The sequence below is a fragment of the Pelodiscus sinensis genome, chromosome 1 (genome assembly GCF_052426305.1).
Source record: "Pelodiscus sinensis isolate ZL-2025 chromosome 1, ASM5242630v1, whole genome shotgun sequence".
NCBI classification, from domain to species: Eukaryota; Metazoa; Chordata; order Testudines; family Trionychidae; genus Pelodiscus; species Pelodiscus sinensis.
The window spans coordinates 91,879,851-91,898,157 of NC_143052.1; the positions used below are offsets into that span (position 1 = coordinate 91,879,851).

The 18,307-nt window shown below is 45.8% G+C and overlaps 1 protein-coding gene across 8 annotated transcripts in view; it reads left to right on the top strand.

Moving 5' to 3' along the window:
* MRTFA (myocardin related transcription factor A) overlaps positions 1-18,307 on the top strand; it is a 160,534-nt gene that overhangs the window by 57,416 nt on the left and 84,811 nt on the right. Inside the window, exon 1 of one of the 8 annotated variants that reach the window (XM_075913263.2) lies at positions 1,822-2,354. The exons of the other annotated variants lie outside the window; for them this stretch is intronic. Within the exon in view, the coding sequence (XP_075769378.1) occupies positions 2,228-2,354 (127 nt within the window). The 5' untranslated portion in view covers positions 1,822-2,227. Of the gene's footprint in view, positions 1-1,821; positions 2,355-18,307 lie in introns of those variants that run through there. 8 annotated transcript variants of the gene reach the window in all.

Consider the following 18,307-nt stretch of genomic DNA (forward strand, 5'->3'; position numbering starts at 1 on the left):
CTCACTCTCCTGCCGCCTTGCCTCCTCCTGCAGCTGAGCCGCACTCCTGGAGTCCTGCGGCCCTGGCCACGCTGCGTGGCTTGCCAGCGGCTGCCTTCCGCCGCCCTGCCACTCTTCATGGCCCGGGGGATAGGGATCGTAAATAGAAAAACTGAATCCAGCTGCGACCCCCCCGGGGGTCGTGACCCACAGTTTGAGAAACACTGGCATAGACCTCTGTTTCATTTGTTGGTTCGTAGTTCTGTGATAACAGATTCCTCCCTCCCGCCAGCAAGTCCAGGATCTCCTGCACGATCCATCTTGGTGCTTGTTTGCAACCTTGGGAATTCATGGTCAGGGGTACTGCTGAGATGTACTACATGCCCTGAAGTCTGTTGGCTATACTGGCCACACAAAAAATTAAATTCCATTTTTCTCAGGGCTTTTCCTGTGCACCTGTCAAGGAATAGAGTTGAAAATTCTGGCCAGAGCGATTACAATGGGGCACTGTGAGACACCTCCCAGAGACCAAAAACATGACTTTCACAGCACTGCATCTACATTACTGTAAAGTCAACCATTTACTTGTGAAAAGGATAAGCCCTTAAAGTCAGTTGAACAGACTTGATAGTCTGGACTCATTGTTTGGAAAATTGACTTAATGCATCTAAGTTTGACCTGAACTCCCAATGTAGATCAGATGGACTGAACTGTTTCAGCCTTGTATTTAGTTAGCCTTCAGGGGATTAAGAGACGTTATGCACCTTTTTCTTTGCAGTACCTATTAGGGATGTAAAATCCCAGTTTAAAATGTTAACCAGATAAATATTATGTTTAATTGGTTAGCTGGGATCCTGCATCAGTGGGCCTGGCCAGCCTGGATTGGTCCCTCCACCCATGGTATGACGGTGCCAGAGTTGCCAGTTAACTGGTTACCCATTAACATTTCTAGTACAGGAGGCCCCCAACTTGCGATGCTTGCCCTGGAACTAATCATGTCTCAAGTTGGGGGCTTCGTAACTTGAATCCACATTTACAATAGGTGCCTTGCACTGTCATAAATGCGGGCTGAGGACTTAAGTTAGGGGTTTCCAGGCCCCTTCCGCACTTACAAAAATGGTTGTAAGTGCAGGGGGTCGGAACTTGGGCAGTCGCAAATCGGGGACCTCCTGTACCTATATTATATGGCTGTCAGTATTGTACCTAAGTGCTGTAGGATGCCTCCTATTACTAGTGACCTAATTCTGTTTGGAAAGATATTGGTGTGTATGTGTGTGGGTTTGTGTATATCAACCAAACCATTTTAGTATGTAGTGTGTGCATGCTTTCCCCGCCATTTGTCTTGGCATATTTTCTGCCAATTGTAAAATCATTGAGGGTGGGCATTGCATATCCCTGTCACTATGCCATCTAGGGTCTTCCCCTTCAAGTTGCCAATTTGAGTTCTGCACTGGTGTGTAGTGGCCAAAGTTCATTAACTCGCAGACAGTTGTTTGATTTGTGTCTCAAACATCCACATTACAAACCCCATCACCAAATTGGCCCTAATTCCAAGCCTCTCTTTGATTTCCAGCAGTAGAGCCATAGACTGAACTCTGCTAGCCACCACTAGTAAGAGGTGGTTCTTCCAGGTCAGGGTGCAGGTATATTAACGGAGGCAGTGTTTGCATGGAAGCCTGCACTATCAGTGCCTGAGGATTTGGGCCCAGAAAAACTTTCTCAGAGCCCCGTCTCTCTCTTTTGTGCTTACTCTGGGGGCGGAGGGGGGGGGGGGGACTGGAAGAGAGGAATGGGACTAAGTCACATGATGTTGCTTGTCTGGCAAGTGTTAGAAGTCTGAGTAGAGAAACAACTGTGTACTATTTTGGGTGAATGAGGTTGGCTGTCATTGCAAGTAGCTTCATGAAGAAGCCTACCCCCCTGTTATGCAGACTGCAAATTGAGATCCATCTCCCTGCATGTATACTCTGCCTGTTGAAGCTGGGTGATTTCTGTGTCCAAGCCTGGTGCTGACAGGAAGAAAATTTTTTTTGCCAGGACTTGTTGATTCTAATCAGGATTTGTCACTGCCTCCATTGTCTATCTGTTCCTGTGCAAGCTCAGCTTTGGAGTCTATGATTAAGCAGCCTTCTCAGTCCAATGACAGATTGTGACTGGGCCTTCTGTGAGGATTAAACAGCCCTTACTTGCCTAAAGGGCATCTCCTTTATTACTGCATCTGCTTTCTGATCCTGGGACATCCTCCAGCATGTTGGATAAAGCCAAGACTCTCCAGCCTGCTTATGTCGGGATTGTGCCACTCACAGAGACTGTGTCGAAGCAGCAGCAGATCTGTACAAACACTTGTCAGGATTCGTACCACAGCTTGCGGGAAGGTTAGCAGTCTCTGCCCTACTTGCCTTTTTTGTTTGTATATTGAAAATCTCTGGTCTTCCCTGCATGTTCTCGGCAGTCATTCAGACTCAGATTTCCTGCTGGCTCGTGTGCTCTGTCACCCCAGAATACCCATGGTTTACAGAGATGTATTAATACAAAATACAGAGTTTCACCAGTGCTTCGTTTCTGGGTGGCTTTTGTCTTCTTTTGAGGTTCTAATTAATTGCTGTATGTACATGGAGGGCTCTTCTAATCATCAGATTGGACCTTTTAGAGAGAAGTGTGGAGGCTTGGCTTTCATGGTGAATAAAAGCCAGATGGCCTTGGAGTGGGAGGGTGTGGCACATTTGGGGAGTAGGGGAGGCCCCCTCTCTTTCACAAAAAATGGTGGTTTAGGGTATCTTTATGTTTGGAGGAGGTCTGAGACAGCTTTTCTGTGACTATCTAATACCATTTTAATTTAAAATATTTTTAATTTGCTATAAATGTACTTGATACTTAGACAAACAGATGAGGCTGTAAACTCCATCCCAAAGAGTTTACAACTTAAACATAAGGCACAAGACAGTATTCAGGATTGGAAAACTATGCTTCGAGACTATAGATGAAGATAAGTGTTGCTGGAGGGATTGTTTGAAAGTACGGGTTTGAAAGCATGGGAAGAAGATGATTGTTGGATGAGGCAAGAAGAGCGTTCCAAGCATAGCATGCAGTATGATAGGAGGCAATAAATAAAAGCTGGGACATAGGATGAAGAAAAGATGATTAGGTTGATCAGAATGAGTAATGGGAACACTTAGGAGCCAGGCTATATAATAGAGTCTTGTAGATGAAGACCCTGATCTTTAATGTAACATGTTGAGAGGAAAGCCAGTGAATGGATTCAAAGAGGAGAGTGATATGATCTGCATGAGAGGAGAGGAGTATGAGTTTAGCAGTGACATTTTGGAGAGATGGGTGACAAAGATTAAGAGGCAAAGAGCCAGATAGGAGAAGGTTAAAGTAATCAAGAAGAGAGAGATTGCCAGTGCATAGAAAATGATTTTAGCAGCTGGATTCAGAATCACTGCCACCCAGCCCCAGGAGTGCACAAGCTGCCAGCACACAGTGAATAAAGCCACTACCTAAATCCATAAATTAAATGGGTGAAAAAAGCAAATACAAAACTTTTCTGGAATGCAGGTTTGTGGAGCACTTTCTTTGAGGCAGAGAAGATAACTGACATACTACTACTATAGTTTCCACTACTGCTTATAGAGTTTTAATGTCAGATAATCTGTGACTAATTTCTCCCCTTCCCCCCATTGTTGTTGTAGTTTGCCCTTTGTTCCCACAGCATTAATTTCTATGAGGAGATTCCTCAAGGAATCTGAGAGGCTTGGGTGAAAATCTTGAATTTCTGTTAAGAGACAGCCAGGCAACAACACCTGTGTACGCTGCCCTGTTACAGAACTCCTGGTGATCGGTGCTCAGATGGAGTGAAGGTGGAATTCTATAATCTCTTCCCGAGTGGATGGTTGTCTGGCACTATCCCAATAGAGAGAGAGAGATCTTTAGTGGAATAAATTAAAAATGATGAGTTCCTAGGTAATTCTAATCCTTTAAATCACATTGCAGACAGTATATAAAGACTGTAAATATAGGACAATAACAGTAGTTAGCTGACCACTTCTCAGTAATGAGTGAATAGTGGCTAAGCAGTATTCACTAACTATCCTCTGGGTATAGTCAGGAAGAAAGAGAAATATGGATGCTGCTGCTTCATTCCTGTCTAAGGAAAGGAAAGAAACAGCTGTTGCTGTAGCATGAGAGAGTGAGTGACTCAGTAACTCAAGTTCTACTCCATTCATTCTCCTGCATCCTCAGGAGGCCAGCTGTTTTTATGCCCCAGCATGTGTTGTATTTCTGTAGTGCAGAGCCAAATGCCATGGGTTTTGGGGAAGCACAATGTATTCTGGGCAATAAAGCTTAAGCTTGGTTTACACTTAAAAGTTAGGTTTATCCAGCTACCTTGTATAGGGGTTTTAAAAATCCATACCTCTTAAGTAGCATAGTTAAACCAACCTAAACCCCAGTTTAAACCGTGCTAGATTAATGCAAGAATTCCTATGTTGACCTAGCCACCACTTGGGGGGAGAAATTACCTACACCAATGGGAGATCCCCTCTCATTAGTGTAGGTAGTGTCTTACACTGAAGTGCTATAGTGGGGCAACTGCATCATTTCAAGTGTAGGCAAGCTCTCACTGTGAGTTCTGGAGCTCCCTGATGTAGAATGGAGCCACAGCACCACATGGATTATATTGTACCAGTTCCTGCTGGAATGTGACCTACAGCATCTGCAGTGGAAAAATTGGTATCATTCTCTCCCTTCACCCCAAGCTAGGCTGTATTGATATCTGTGGATGCAAATTCCTGAAAATAAGCAGTGTTCATGTATAGTAAATATCCAAACCATTTGTCTTTGCATGTGCACACACGAACACACACTCCACTCAGAAGCAGCTACCTCTAGAGTAGACCTGGATTCACTTCCCTTCCCCTGAACCACTGATAAAATGTGAGCTTGTACTTCGATCAGTTTATTTGTTAAGTTAATGTGAAGGCAGTGTATGAACCATAGGGATGTTAGGTAGAATGTAATTGAACAGTCAAGTAACTGCATGACATTTTAGCAGTTATACAACTATTCAATAGTCCCTGGGGGTGGGCCAGCAGTCAGTGCATTCCCAGCACCACTCCCAGGGAGTCCCCTGCCACCCCACAATGCTGCCTCTCTAGCAGAGGAAGCAGCATAGGATGGCAGGTGGGATGGGATCCGCAAAGGAAGCTCCCTGTGGACAGAGGCTACTCCCTGGCAACATTGTGTGTGTGTGTGTGTGGATCCGTCCATCCGTCCAAGCTCCCCAAGGACAGAGGCTGCTTCCAGCCCTAGGTTTCTATGATACTGCCTCTGATAGAGAGGAAGCAGCAAGGAGGGTGAGAGGCAGAATCAGATACAGGGAGTCTGCTTGAAAGCTGGCTACCCATGTAAGTGCCAGCGGATCCACTTGCCTACCCCTGCTGCCTCCTACAGTGGTGGGGAGGCATGTTGGTGCTGGGTGTGAGAGGGGGGGAGTCATCTTCTAAGTTGGTTTCCCCCCAGCACCGTCTTCATAGTGCCACCTCCCCCCCCCCCCATACACACCTGCCACTATCAATGGCAGCAGCACGGGGATGGGGGGGAGGGCAGGGGAGGCTGCTGCCTTCCAGGTAGTTTGTGACTTGAGCTTAGCCCCTGTCCCTCCCCCACAGCAGGAAGCCTGCGCTGGTGCTCCAGCCTCCCTCTCCCTCCCCCAGGGTTGGAGTGCCAGAGCTGGCTTCCTGCTGGGGGGGGGGGGGGCACGGGGGAAGAGGAGAGAGAGCCACAAGCCTTGCTGTGCGATCTGGCTTGTGGGAAATAAGTGCTTCCCTTCCCCTGGCTGAGGGAACAGCAGCATGTGGGCACGCTGCCTGGAGGCTTTCCCCGCTGTTCCTGTTGGCTGGAATCCAGCTAAAGGGAACAGTGGGAGGCTGTGCCTAGGAGCAGGGTAGCACATGAAGGCAAGTAAATGCCCAGCCCTCTGCACCCCCTGGCTCCTCATGCACCCACCCCGTTCACCAAGACCCCACACCTCCAGCCTGCCCCTGTACCCCTCACCCCTGGCTAGACACCCTACCCCCATCCTGCTTTTGCATCCTGCCATGCTCCTGCACCCTCTCCCTGGTCAAACACCTAACCCCAGCCTGCTCCTGTCCTCTCCCCCCGGCCAGACACCCTACCCCCAGCTCACTCCTGCACCCACCCTTGCTCCTGTACCCACCCTCCTGGCCAGACACTTGCACCTTCTCTTGCTCTTTCCCCTTCCCCTGGCCAAACACCCTATTTCCCAGCCTGCTCCTGCACCCTGCCTCCAATCTAGATCTCATCCCCTCACCCCTCCTGCACACCAGTTTCCAGCCAGACCTTGCACCCCATTCCTCTCACTGGCAGCTCCATCTGCCACACAGAACCCCTTAATATTTGTCCCAACCCCAGAACCTAAGAGTCCATAAAGTCCACTAACCCTGGAACCCCAGAAGAGTAAATCTGGCCTATGGGAAGCCCTGAATCTCTGTTTTACCTGTCCCTGGAGCGCCAGAGGAGTGAAGTGTCTCATTTGGGGGCCACATCAGTGACAGTTGGGGATTTTGGGAAGGGCTTTTTTTGCTTCTCACTTGTATGGTCCCCAATTGATTTTTGTGTGGGGCAGTGACCCCCAGTCCAAAAAAGTTCCCCACCCTTGCCAAAATAAAGAAAACATGGAAACCTTTTGTGTTGGACATAAATTAAAATTTACTTTATTTAAAATGAAGTTTGGTAAACTAGCATGAGAAAGTTAAAGCATTTAATCTGTTTAATAATTTAATATTTCCTTTCCTACTGGTTAAATTAAACTGTTTTCCCTAGCTGCAGCACTAGCAAAATGGCTCAGGCATAATTATGTAGTTAACAGCAAGTTTCCATTAGCAGCTGGTGGGCCACAGAAAAGTTTGCATTGAGCCAGGTGGGCCATGGGCCAAAAAGTTTGAGAACCAGTAGTTTGGATGGTGCTTGGTCCTGCTATGAGTTCAGGGGACTGGACTTGATGACCTCTAGAGATTTCTTCTAGTTCTGGGATTCAATGGAATAATTTTTGAGAGGTGATTTGCTAAAATATGGTCTTTTTAAATAGTGAATTATACTTATGTTTTCTAAGATCTGCATCTCAAACTGCTTGTACAATTCTCAGTTTATGCCTTAGATTCCCTGGTCACAGACCACGCATGAAAAGTTAGTCTGGGCCGTTTTTAAGAAGTATATATGCCTGTGAAAATCTGTTCTATCATAGTAAAGTAACCTTGTTGCAACCTTTATTATGCAGACAGGCTTTCCATAATTTAGGGCTAATGCTATGAAGGGATTAACAATGGGTCTGTAAATAAAGACTGGTGACCTCTTTTACAGCTTCGGTCAGTGACCCATTCTGTGACCTTTCCCAATAATTTAACCTCTTTCCCTATCTATTAAAATAGGAAGAACCTCACAAAGATAGGTGATTAGCAGTTAAGATCCTGTACCATACTTTGAAGAGGTTAAAAAAAGAATCTGTAAATGTGGATGTATTAATGCACGCTTGAGGAAAAATCTCAATTTGTTGTCATAATGCCTCCACCCGCCAGAGGGCAAAAGTTTTACAAATTGGTAATCTTGGCACTTATGATCCAGTAGAGGGCAGAAGAATGTATATAAACGCATATATGGTATGTTAACAATATTGGAAGGCCTAAGCAAAATGTACAGATTCCTAACAAGGGGTTTGTTCTTGGGTATTTGTTCCTTGATTTGTTTGACAGCATAGCCTTGGAGTTGTATCTTTTTTATAACTGTTGTATGTGTCATCTAGCTCAGAATGGACCTGAAGAGACTGTGAAAGGATATCAGTGGCAGTAACTAGACAATTTTATTGTCTTATTTTTACAAGATAAAACAGGTACATATCTGAACTATGATCCAACAATCCCCATTATATTGAATGAACTGCTTATTGGGAGTGGCATTTAGACCTTGAAGTTGCTGCTATATAGAGTATCTGTTATACAGGGAGCATATCCAGTGTAGATAGCTGGAATTGGTGTAGCCATAATAGTAGTAAACAATTTTGAAGAACTTTGATGGAATGACTGATTAGACTGCTCCAGAAAAGGTGGAGTGTTCAGTGGACACAACTTCCAATTTATCTAGAGAACAAGCTCTGATAATCATGTGCTGGTGTGGAGTGGCTCAAAGGCAAGCTCATAGTTCCAGCCTTTTCTTCTAATCCTCAGCATGCCATCCTTGGCCATGCAGATTGGAGATGTTGTTGCTGGTGGCCATGGAGATGTTGGACTGGAAACTGGGGGAGAAGGGCTGCTGTCAGTGGCTGAGACAGGTTTTCATAGGTCAAGTAGGAAAATTATGCACACGGCTATGTCTAGCTTACAAAATTTTGCCTGTGTAAGTTATGTGAGCAGTTACCGTGGTTATTGTATCATTTGAATGGGTGCATACTTTCCTCTTTGCATTAGTACTGCACATGCTCATCACGAATGCATATTGATGTACGAATAGGTGTCCCAGAGTGCAACTTTTCACCATTTTGCACACTGTTTTATGGGATGTTTTGGCAATGCATAGAGATGGAGCACTGTGTCTGGACTCAAGAAATGAGCACTTACTGTTGGAATCAATTTGTAATGCAGGTTTGAGGTGATAAGTAGCAGAAGAGCTTTCAGATATGCAGAACCACATTTCTGGATCTGTTTGCCATGCTTTCTCAAGCCATCCAATGCAGGGATGCTATACTAGTTATACGGTCAGTAGAGAAGTGAGTGATGATCACACTGTGGAAACCAGCCATCTTGGATTTCTACCAGTCCATGCAGAGTCATCTTGGAGTGGGAAAACTCACAATGGGGGCTGATGCCACACAAGTGTGCAGAATCCTCATCTGATGAGGCTGTTATTCTGGATGACTCATTGCCAGCTAATGACCTGAAGAATTTCAGGGCTTATTTAAAAAGGTTTCCACCAGCCAGGAGGTCCTGTTATCAGAAGTCCAGGAGAAACAACATAAACTATTAAAGAATCTCCAGCCATCCGCAAAATCAAGGATTGCCCTTCCAATAGATGAAGCAATCATGGAAGCGGCAGATAAGGTCTGGCAAACACCAGCCCCCTCTGACGAACAAGAGGGCTGATAGAAAATATTTTGTTCCCTCTAAGGCCATGGATTTTTTATTTCTTCAACCGCAATCAAATTCATTGGTGGTGGATACAGCACAACACAGGTCCAAAACCTCTCAATACAAAACCATCCCACAGGAAAAAGATCATAAGCAATTGGACATATTTTGCGGGAAAATGTACTCTTCCATGCTGCAGCTTTGAATAGCCAATTATACAGCATTACTGGCTAACCACGATTTCAACAACTACACCAAACTGATAGAACTCATGCAGCACCTCCTGCATGAAAAAAGACCTATCATGAAGTCTATAGTGCAAAAGGGCTATACCACATCACACACAGCCCTGTAAATGGCACTTGATATGGCTGCGAGGGCAACGGTGACGTCCATAGTGATGAGGCACTCATCATGGCTGCAAGCAGCGGGAGTTCCGAAAGACCTTCAAACCAAAGTCAAGTCAAACCAAAGTCTCCCATTCGACAAAGAAAAACTTTTTGCTGCCAGGACGGACAAGGTCCTTCATTCCAGCAAGGACTCATGCACAACATTATGCACGTTAGGGATGTATATTCCTCCATTCCGAAGTAGGCATGACATGCTCTACCAGAGACAATGCGATTTCTCCTACAACAGACATCAGCAAAGACCATTTGACCAACACCTGTCTGGACTCAGAAATCAATGCCAATGGGCTCCCAACAACCACTCATCTGCTCAGCAGGCCTCCAAACATCAGATGTGAAGGTTTGGTCGAGGGTCTGCATGGCCTCTCCACTCAACCAGTGCCTTGCAGACACGCAGCGTTTCACCACTGTTTGCGCCCCTTTTTCAGTCAATGGGCTGCAGTTACCACGGACTCTGCTGGGTCTTAGAGTTCATCAAATGCGGATACTCCCTTCCTCTCACCACCATTCCGCCAACATCCCCACTCTCCCTGTCCCTCTTCAGGGACCCCTCTCACAAAACACTCCTTTGCCAAGAAGTGGAACATCTCCTTCACATAGGAGCTATAGAGAAGGTGCCCAAAAGATATCAGGCCAGGGGATTTTAATCTACTTCCTTACAGAAAAGAGAATGGGTGGGTTGAGCTCGATACTCGATCTTCACCAGTTAAACAAATACCTCCACAAACAACGGTTCAGGATGATTATACTCATGTAGATCATCATGCCACTGGATGAGGGTGACTGGTTTGCAGCCCTCGACCTCTAAGAAATCTACTTGCACATGACTATACACTCAGTGCAGGGATGCTTTCTACAATTTATAGTGGCTTCAGAACATTTCTAGTATCGAGTCCTGCCTTTCGGACTTTCCTCCGCTCTCAGTCTTCTCCAAGACACTGGCGGTAGTTGAGGTATTCCTACATCACAAAGGGAACTGTGCCCTTCCCAGCAATCCACAAAGTAAATGATTTGTTTTACCTAGAGGCTGTTTGATTCTCTCAGCCTCATCATAAACCAGTGGTCCCCAATGCGGTGCCTGCGGGTGCCATGGCGCCCACCGCAGCATTTGTGTGTGCCCCCTGAATGATCTGGGCTGGCCCCTGCCCCCGGGCACGCAGCACGTGGGCGGCCCCAAAAGGTTGGTGACCACTGTCCTAAACCATCAAAAGTCCACCCTAATCCCCACCCAATCTTCAGAGTTTATAGGAGCTCATCTGGACTCCCTGGCAGCATGGGCTTATCTTCTGCACCACCACTTTGAGGCAGTAAGAAGCTTGGTGGTCATCATAGATCCAGTCCCAATATTTATCTGTATTCATGGGCCATATGGCTGCCACAACATAGGTAGTTCAACATGCTCGAGTGCACTTTCACTGCCTTTAACACTGACTCGCCTCAGTGTATAAACCTGCCAAACACCACAGTCGCAAACAAGTCTCAGTACCCCCAAGGGTCCTCACTTTGTTGAGATAGTGGACCAGCCTGGACAACCTTCTTGCTGGTGTTCCATTTTACCAAGACCAACTATCCAGACAGATTACTACAGATGCTTCTCTCCTTGGGTGAGGCGTGCATCTACACCATCAGTTTGCTCAGGGCAGATGGTCTGCACAGAAGTCTTGGTTCTATATCAACCCGCTGGAGCTCCAAGTTGTATACTGTGCCTGCAGACATTTTCTTCACCACATCCGAGGTTCTAAGCTGTGCATCCTCAGTGACAATACAACCGCAATGTTTTACATCAATTATCAGGGTGGCGCCTGTTCTTGTTCCCTCTGCATGGAAGCTGTAGACTTGTGGAACTGGTGTATTCACAACAATATCAACATTGTTGTGTCCTGTTTACCAGGCATCAAGAATATTACCGCGGGTGCTCTCAGATGTTACTTTGCAGTAGGTTACAAAGAGGAGATGCAGACAGAGTTCTACAAGAAATCTTTTGGCAGTGCATCAGAACGCCAAGTGTGCCCAATATTGCTCTAGGGCAGGCACAGGTCCTAGATCTCTGGGTGACACTTTCTTTATCCCCTAGCAAGCTCATCTCCATTACATCTTTTCTCCCATTCCACTCATCGCCAGAGTCCTCAGGAAGATTGAATCAAATGGGGCCTGAGTCATCCTCATAGCCCCATCTTGGGCCAGGCAGATCTGCTTTCCCTGTCTCTCTCAAATGTCTCTTCAATCTCTTTAATCTCTTCCAACCCACCCAGGCCTCCTATCTCAGAACAGAGGCACCCTTCTCCATCCCCAACTAGGAACGCTGCATCTGATGGTCTGGTTCTTATCTGGCTTTTGGAAGAGGAGAAAATATGTTCCCAATAAGTAAAGGCCATCCTACTCCAGAGTAGGAGGCAGACCACTCACAATATGTACCTCTATAAGTGCAAGCGCTTCACAATCTGGTGTATGAGCAACAACAGTCAACCTTCCAGTGCTCCTCTTCATGTAACCCTTGATTATACCATGCACCTGAAACAACAAGGACTGTCGGTTTAATTTCTAAGAGTTCACCTAGCTGCACTATCAGCATTTCACTCACCTAGTCTGTGGGATTTCAGTTTTTGCGCACCCTATTTCCATGAGGTATCTCAAGGGTCTGCATAACCTCAGTCCCCTATATAGGCCTGTAGACCCCATGTGGGATTTGGAGCTCATGCTCAACACTCTAACAGGGCCTCCATTTTAGCCCCTGGTGAAATGCTCACTATTTCTATTAACAATGAAGGTGATATTTTTAATAGCAATCACAGCTGCGAGGCAAGTTAGTGAAACTGCTGCTCTCTCAGCTTTTCTGCCCTATACCATATTTCACAAAGACAATGTAATCCTTTGGCTGCACCCTTCCTTTGTGCCAAAAGTTTGCTCAGATTTCCACATAAATGAGTCCATCATCCTCCTGACTTTCTCCAAAAACTCATGCTTCCCGTGAGGAAGCCATTCTACACATCCTCGACATGCATAGGGCCCTATCATTCTGTATAGACCACACATGATCCTTCTGCAGATCACACACTCATTCCAAAGGGAGAGGAGCAACATTAGGACCAGCGCAAGCGGGACTGTTTCAACCTTGTTCATGCCATTTCCCTGCTGCCCCCAGGTCCCCACGGAGATTGTGATGGGGACTGGCTTTTAAGCTGGCTCCCCCAGCTCTGGCTTATGTTCCCCCTTTTTTGCCCCTCTCTTATAGTGGCAGCAAAGGGGCAGGGAAGCGACTAGTTGAGTTCCTACTTAACTACCCAATAAGCATTTGTTTGGGTAGTCAATTAGTCACTTACATCCCTAATGGAGACCCTAGCTGACCCCCTGGCATCTTCCATTCAGGCACATCTTCCTTCATACACAAGTAACCCTGCAACTCCTGTCCCCAGTCAGCCACCCCTCCACATGTCCCTGCTCGCCCACTCCCATTCTGTCCTTGCTCCAGTCTGTCCCCACAAGCAGAGAGCTCTGAGACATCCAGCCTCTCTTCCTTCTTCTTGGCTGTTGACTACTGCAGCCGAGGAACTGGCTGCCATTAGTTCTTGTGCCACAACATTCCCTGGTGGGCGAAAGGCATAACTGACATGCCTCTCTGGCAGAATGTATTTTCAGCAGAGAGAGAAAAATCTTTGGGAGACCTGAATCCTGCATGTGCTCAGTGGTACAGCATTCTCTTAGGACTAAGAATGATAATTAAACATGCTTTTGAGAGATTTCTGGCATTATTTACTCATCATATTGGATCTCAGTGTGAAAAATATCAGTGTGTATAGTCATCATGTGTGTCCTTCATAATATTGGTTAAGCAAAGGGAGAAAAAGTGGTCAGGTTGGAAGAGTAATGGCTACCTGCTGAGTTGGAACAGCCAGACATAAGGCCTGTCAGCCCAACTCAATGAGGAGCTATATGGCTTGGGAAGGCTTTGAAAGAACACTTTACTGTGACTTGCTGTTACTGTGCTGTAGTGTACTGCTCTATGTAGTTTGTAGTTTGGGGCCTATTAGAAGTTTTGGGGTGCTGCTGCACAACTGTGCAAATATCACTCTGCACCCATTCATCTTGAGGTGCCTTCTGTACATTGGATTATATTATTTAGTTCTGGTTGTGAGTGTATAAAATCATTACTCTCTCTTCTAGCAAGCATTTTATTCCCTTTCTTGTAACATATAAGGATGAATAACTTTCAAATCAAAAGTTTTGTTCACTTATAAAAACAGCTGAAAAATCTGAAGAACTTGAAAGCAAAAACTTTTTTAGGAACCTTAATAAACAGGAACGAACATTAATATCCTTGGTAGCTGCTCATATAGCAACTGTGGTTCTCATAGGCCACATATGTGAAGCTGTGGTTGTCTATACGTTTCCCCTGATGTGGAGTGGTAGGGTGCATTCCTGAACAATGGGGAACCCTGAATGGGGTGAAGAGGTATGGTGCTGCAGTTCTCTACAGACTGCAATGGGTGTCAAGTTCAGGATTGTTGAACCAGGGATCCATGGAGCATCTGAGTTTGCTGACGGAGAAGCCCCTTATGTCCTGCATCTCCCATCTTCTTTCCTGTGCTTTTCTCCTCTCTGGCAGTCTGCCATATTCACTCTCCAGGCTCTCTGTTCATGGTCTCATTGGCTTACAGGATCTTGCAGAGCACATCCTCTCTCATTCTCTTTTTTTCCTCTTCCTTATTTGGGTTAATTGTTCCACTGCTGTAGAGGGAGAACACATCCAGTGGTGCAACAGCCGCAGCTACAGATAACACACTGGTGCCATTCTCAATATCGTAGGAACGGAAAGCAAAACTTAAGGTTCAGAACTTCCCCCTATCCTTGCTCCCTATAAATGTTAAACAAGTCATGCTTATTAACTCTTGTGCTTTGGAGTTTTTATTTCTGTTGCCTCTCTCAGTGCACGCCTAGGGATGTTAAATTGAGTTTAATCAGCTAATTGAGTAGTTGATGGAATTTCCATCAATTGCTCGATTAGTCGATAAGGGAGGAATATGCAGAGCGGCAGCAGGGGGACTGTGTGCAATCTGGGAATTAGCTGTCCTGGCTTATGCCCGGTCCCAGATGTTGTGCCTCTGCCTCCCTTGCCTCCAGCAGAGACCGTGCTGGGGGCATCCTGCTTTTAAGCCGGCTCCCCCCAGCACCAGCTCCTGCACCCCAGCCTCTTTGCTCACTCTGATGGGGAGGACAGCAACTAGTCAAGTAATGACTCAACTAGTTGCTTACTTCCCTACTCAAGCCATGGCAAGATACATCCTCCCAAGTGTGAGCTTGCTTGCATGAAAATGAGCATAGGGCACTGGCCTTGAATGCGAGCACAGTTTTCCGCATGTAATTATGATTTTAGCTGATACTTCACTTATGAAGGTAACAAAGGCAGAAAGAGTGCAGCTGCCGCTGGTATTCTCAAGTTGCCTTTGCCCATATGCTAATAGCCTGTTTACAGTAGTGGTGCCTGTTGAGTTGGTACTGACTGGTGTGGGAAAGTGTCCTACTGCACAGGAGGAAATAAGGCTGCAATCTTTAGAAACTGATGGGAGAGGATTGCAGAGTGCCTTTCATCAGGATCTCGCAGGACACTCGTATTTACATAAATAAGCTGCTCCACGTGCCCCTCGGTCCACCTAATTCTACAAGGCAATGAAAAGGCTCTAGCAACTCTTCTTCTGTTATACTACCACCTCTTTTAATACAAATAAATTAATGAAAAGTCAACAGCTGAGGTCTGTTGAGGATGCCATCAGTGTAATGGGAAATTTAATTTGACACTTACCCAAGATTCCTTCCTCCTGCACTGGTGCACACTAGGGATGTGAAAGTGTAACTGTTTACACTTAAAAGCTATTTCTTCGCATGCATCAGGCTGCTGCCCCGACATGTAACTGTGTAACCGCTGACATTTTCAGTGGTTGCACAATTACTTAAGTGCATTTTAACATCTGTAGTGCTCACCCATGCTAGACTTCAAGGTCTGGGTGAGGTGGAGTCGAAAAAAAGATCCTGGCTTACAGCACAGCTCTGGTTGCCTGTCTCCCGTATTCCTCCCCACTGTGTACAGCAGGGGCCTGTTACTTGGGCTTCAGTAGGGTATCCAACTGTTTATAAAAGTGGCTGGTCTGCAGTTTGGCACCAGATTGATTAAAAAAACAAAAAATCTCTGGTCTTCTGGTGTGCCTGCTGCATTTCCTTGGCTTTCACATTGCACTGTTGCTGGTCCCTTTCCCACCCCTTCTCATGACTGTTCTGAGCAATCTGCTCAGAGATGTCAGTGTTTCTATGGCTGGTTCAGAGTTGTGCTTTCACAGACTCTTCTTACCACAGGATTAGGAGATCCAGTATCTTTTGTCTGTTCCAGGGAGACATGTATCTGGAACATGAATCCTGCATAAGTAATTGTGCACAATAGCAGAGCTTAGGTCGGGGCCACTCAACTTTGGAAGCCCCGGGGGTCACAATAATACTCACAGCACATGCCAAGGGCCACACCTTATGTGTGGTAGCATATACATGCAAATATATATGTAAACATATGCAAATAGCTTTTTTTCACACTGACGGGCATGAATACAAAGATTAAGGCAAGACTACACAACGCACAGGCCCCATTTAAGACCGTTCTGGTGATATTAATAAACAGGGCTTGACGATTAGTGGCGAAAACTGCTCGCCAGCCTCGTACTGCGCATACGCAAGAGCCGCATTGCGTATGCGCGTGCCGCAAATGAATGAGGTACGCAGCTGAAATCTACTCGCCACGGGCGAGTAGATTGTATTCTTTGTCAAGCCCTGTTAATAAAATGCAATATTTACCCAATTTCCACCAACATGACAGCACTTTCAATGAGCAATGACAGTCCAGGAATTTAACTATTAAAACGCATATCAACAGGAGACGATTATATTGACTACTTTTTTGTTTTGGCTCCCACCTGTGGGCCGCAAATTGAACCCCACGTAAACCCAAATCGCACCGTGGGCTGCAAACAAATGGGCAACGGGCCGCATGTTGAGTAGCCCTGGGCTAGGTAATCGTGTTCTCAAGCTGGACAGAATAGATAATGGTGTTCTCAAGTTGGACAACCAGAAAAGGGCATTTAAAAAATTTACAAGGGTTCTTTTTGAGGAGGAGGCAGGAGTGGAGCTTTTGATGTATGAACCCTGGGTAGTGGAGTTAACAGTTGTGACCAGAGGCGTCAGTGTTGGGCACTGTGGGACAAGTTAATGGAGGACTATTAATGTCAACATAGATAAATGTCTACACTTGTGCTGCATTCACCTCCGTATATTGACCATGTTCTCAGTATTTTCAGGGAGCTGGTGTTGCTATGTTCGTGCAATGGGAGACAAATGTAAGTGTAGAAACATGCACATCTAGGTCTATGGAAGGTGACTTATGTTGACTTAAAATTATGGTATAGATCAGGCAGAGACTTCTGAAGGTGGGCTTTCATCTTTTTCTGTCCTGTTGCCCTAATGTCTTTTTAAATGTGACATTCCTTCTCTAGTTGGAGTCTAGTGAACTATTCCTGTCAGTATAATGATTCTCAGCTGTTGCCCTATCTATTTTCATGCTAGGAATGGAGGAGGAGAGGGGAAGGCAGGCTTGTTTACCACAGTGTGATCTAGTTGAGCTCTCATATGCTCGTGTGAAAGCCTGCTAGCAGGAAGTAACACTAAAATGAAAGCACATTAGGCCCACATGTAAGAAAGGGAGGCAGGGGAAGCAGATACTTACATAGAATAACAGATTAGAATGGGTGTGGTGCACTCTGTGTAGGCATCAATAGCATATATCCAAACAAACTTTGTACTAGTAATGATACCTTGTAAAACTTGCAGTAGAAACACTCTCATATGTCAACTGAATCTGCTTCACATTTTAATCAAACAAAGTCACCAGGACAGAGGATGCTGGGAAAGTGATCCAAGAATGTGAAGGACTAGTCAACTATCTGATAAGCAAATGCTTATTGGATAGTCGACTAGTTGCTCCTCACCCTCTTGCTGCCTCTATCAGAAAGAAGCAGCAAGCGGGGGGAAGAGGAGGGTTTTCTTCAAAGTGGCAGCACTGCTTGAAACCTGGGGCCAGAGCCTAGGCTTCACACGGCACTGCTGCTTTGAAATGCTGCATGCAGCCTGGGGCTAGCTGGGGTGTCTCTAGGCTGCATGCGGTGGGTGCATAGAGCCTGGGATCAGCTGGGGACTCATTCGCTAACCATGAGCTTCGTGCGGCACTGCTGCTTTGAAATGCTATGTGGAGCCTCGGGATCAGCAGCTGAATCCACGCGGCACTTTTGTCTCTGAAGTATAGCAACAGCTCTAGGGCTGTTGCTGTACTTCAAAGGCAGAGCCACCCTATCGATTAATCGAATAGTCTATGCAAAAATGCATCGATTATTCGATTAGTCAGTTGATACTTAACATCCTTAAAGTGATCTATATATGAATCAAAGATTTCTGTGAATACTGCCTGGCAAACCATTTTTGTGGCTCTGAGATTATTTGCTGTCTAAGAATATAGTCAGTGTATGTATACACTCTTAAATGGCAGATAACTGCCTGATGCCTCAGCCTGGGAAGTGCTGAAAAGAAGGAGCTCTTCATTTATAATCTTTTGATACCTGAACTCTGAGGCTCTGCCTGCACTGCCTAGGGAAACTACTTTTCTAGTGAAACATGCTTCATTACAGATCTTGCTAGAAGATTCTATCATCGTTTCCCTGTCCTGCATAGCTAGATGCCAAAGAGGGAGAGTCT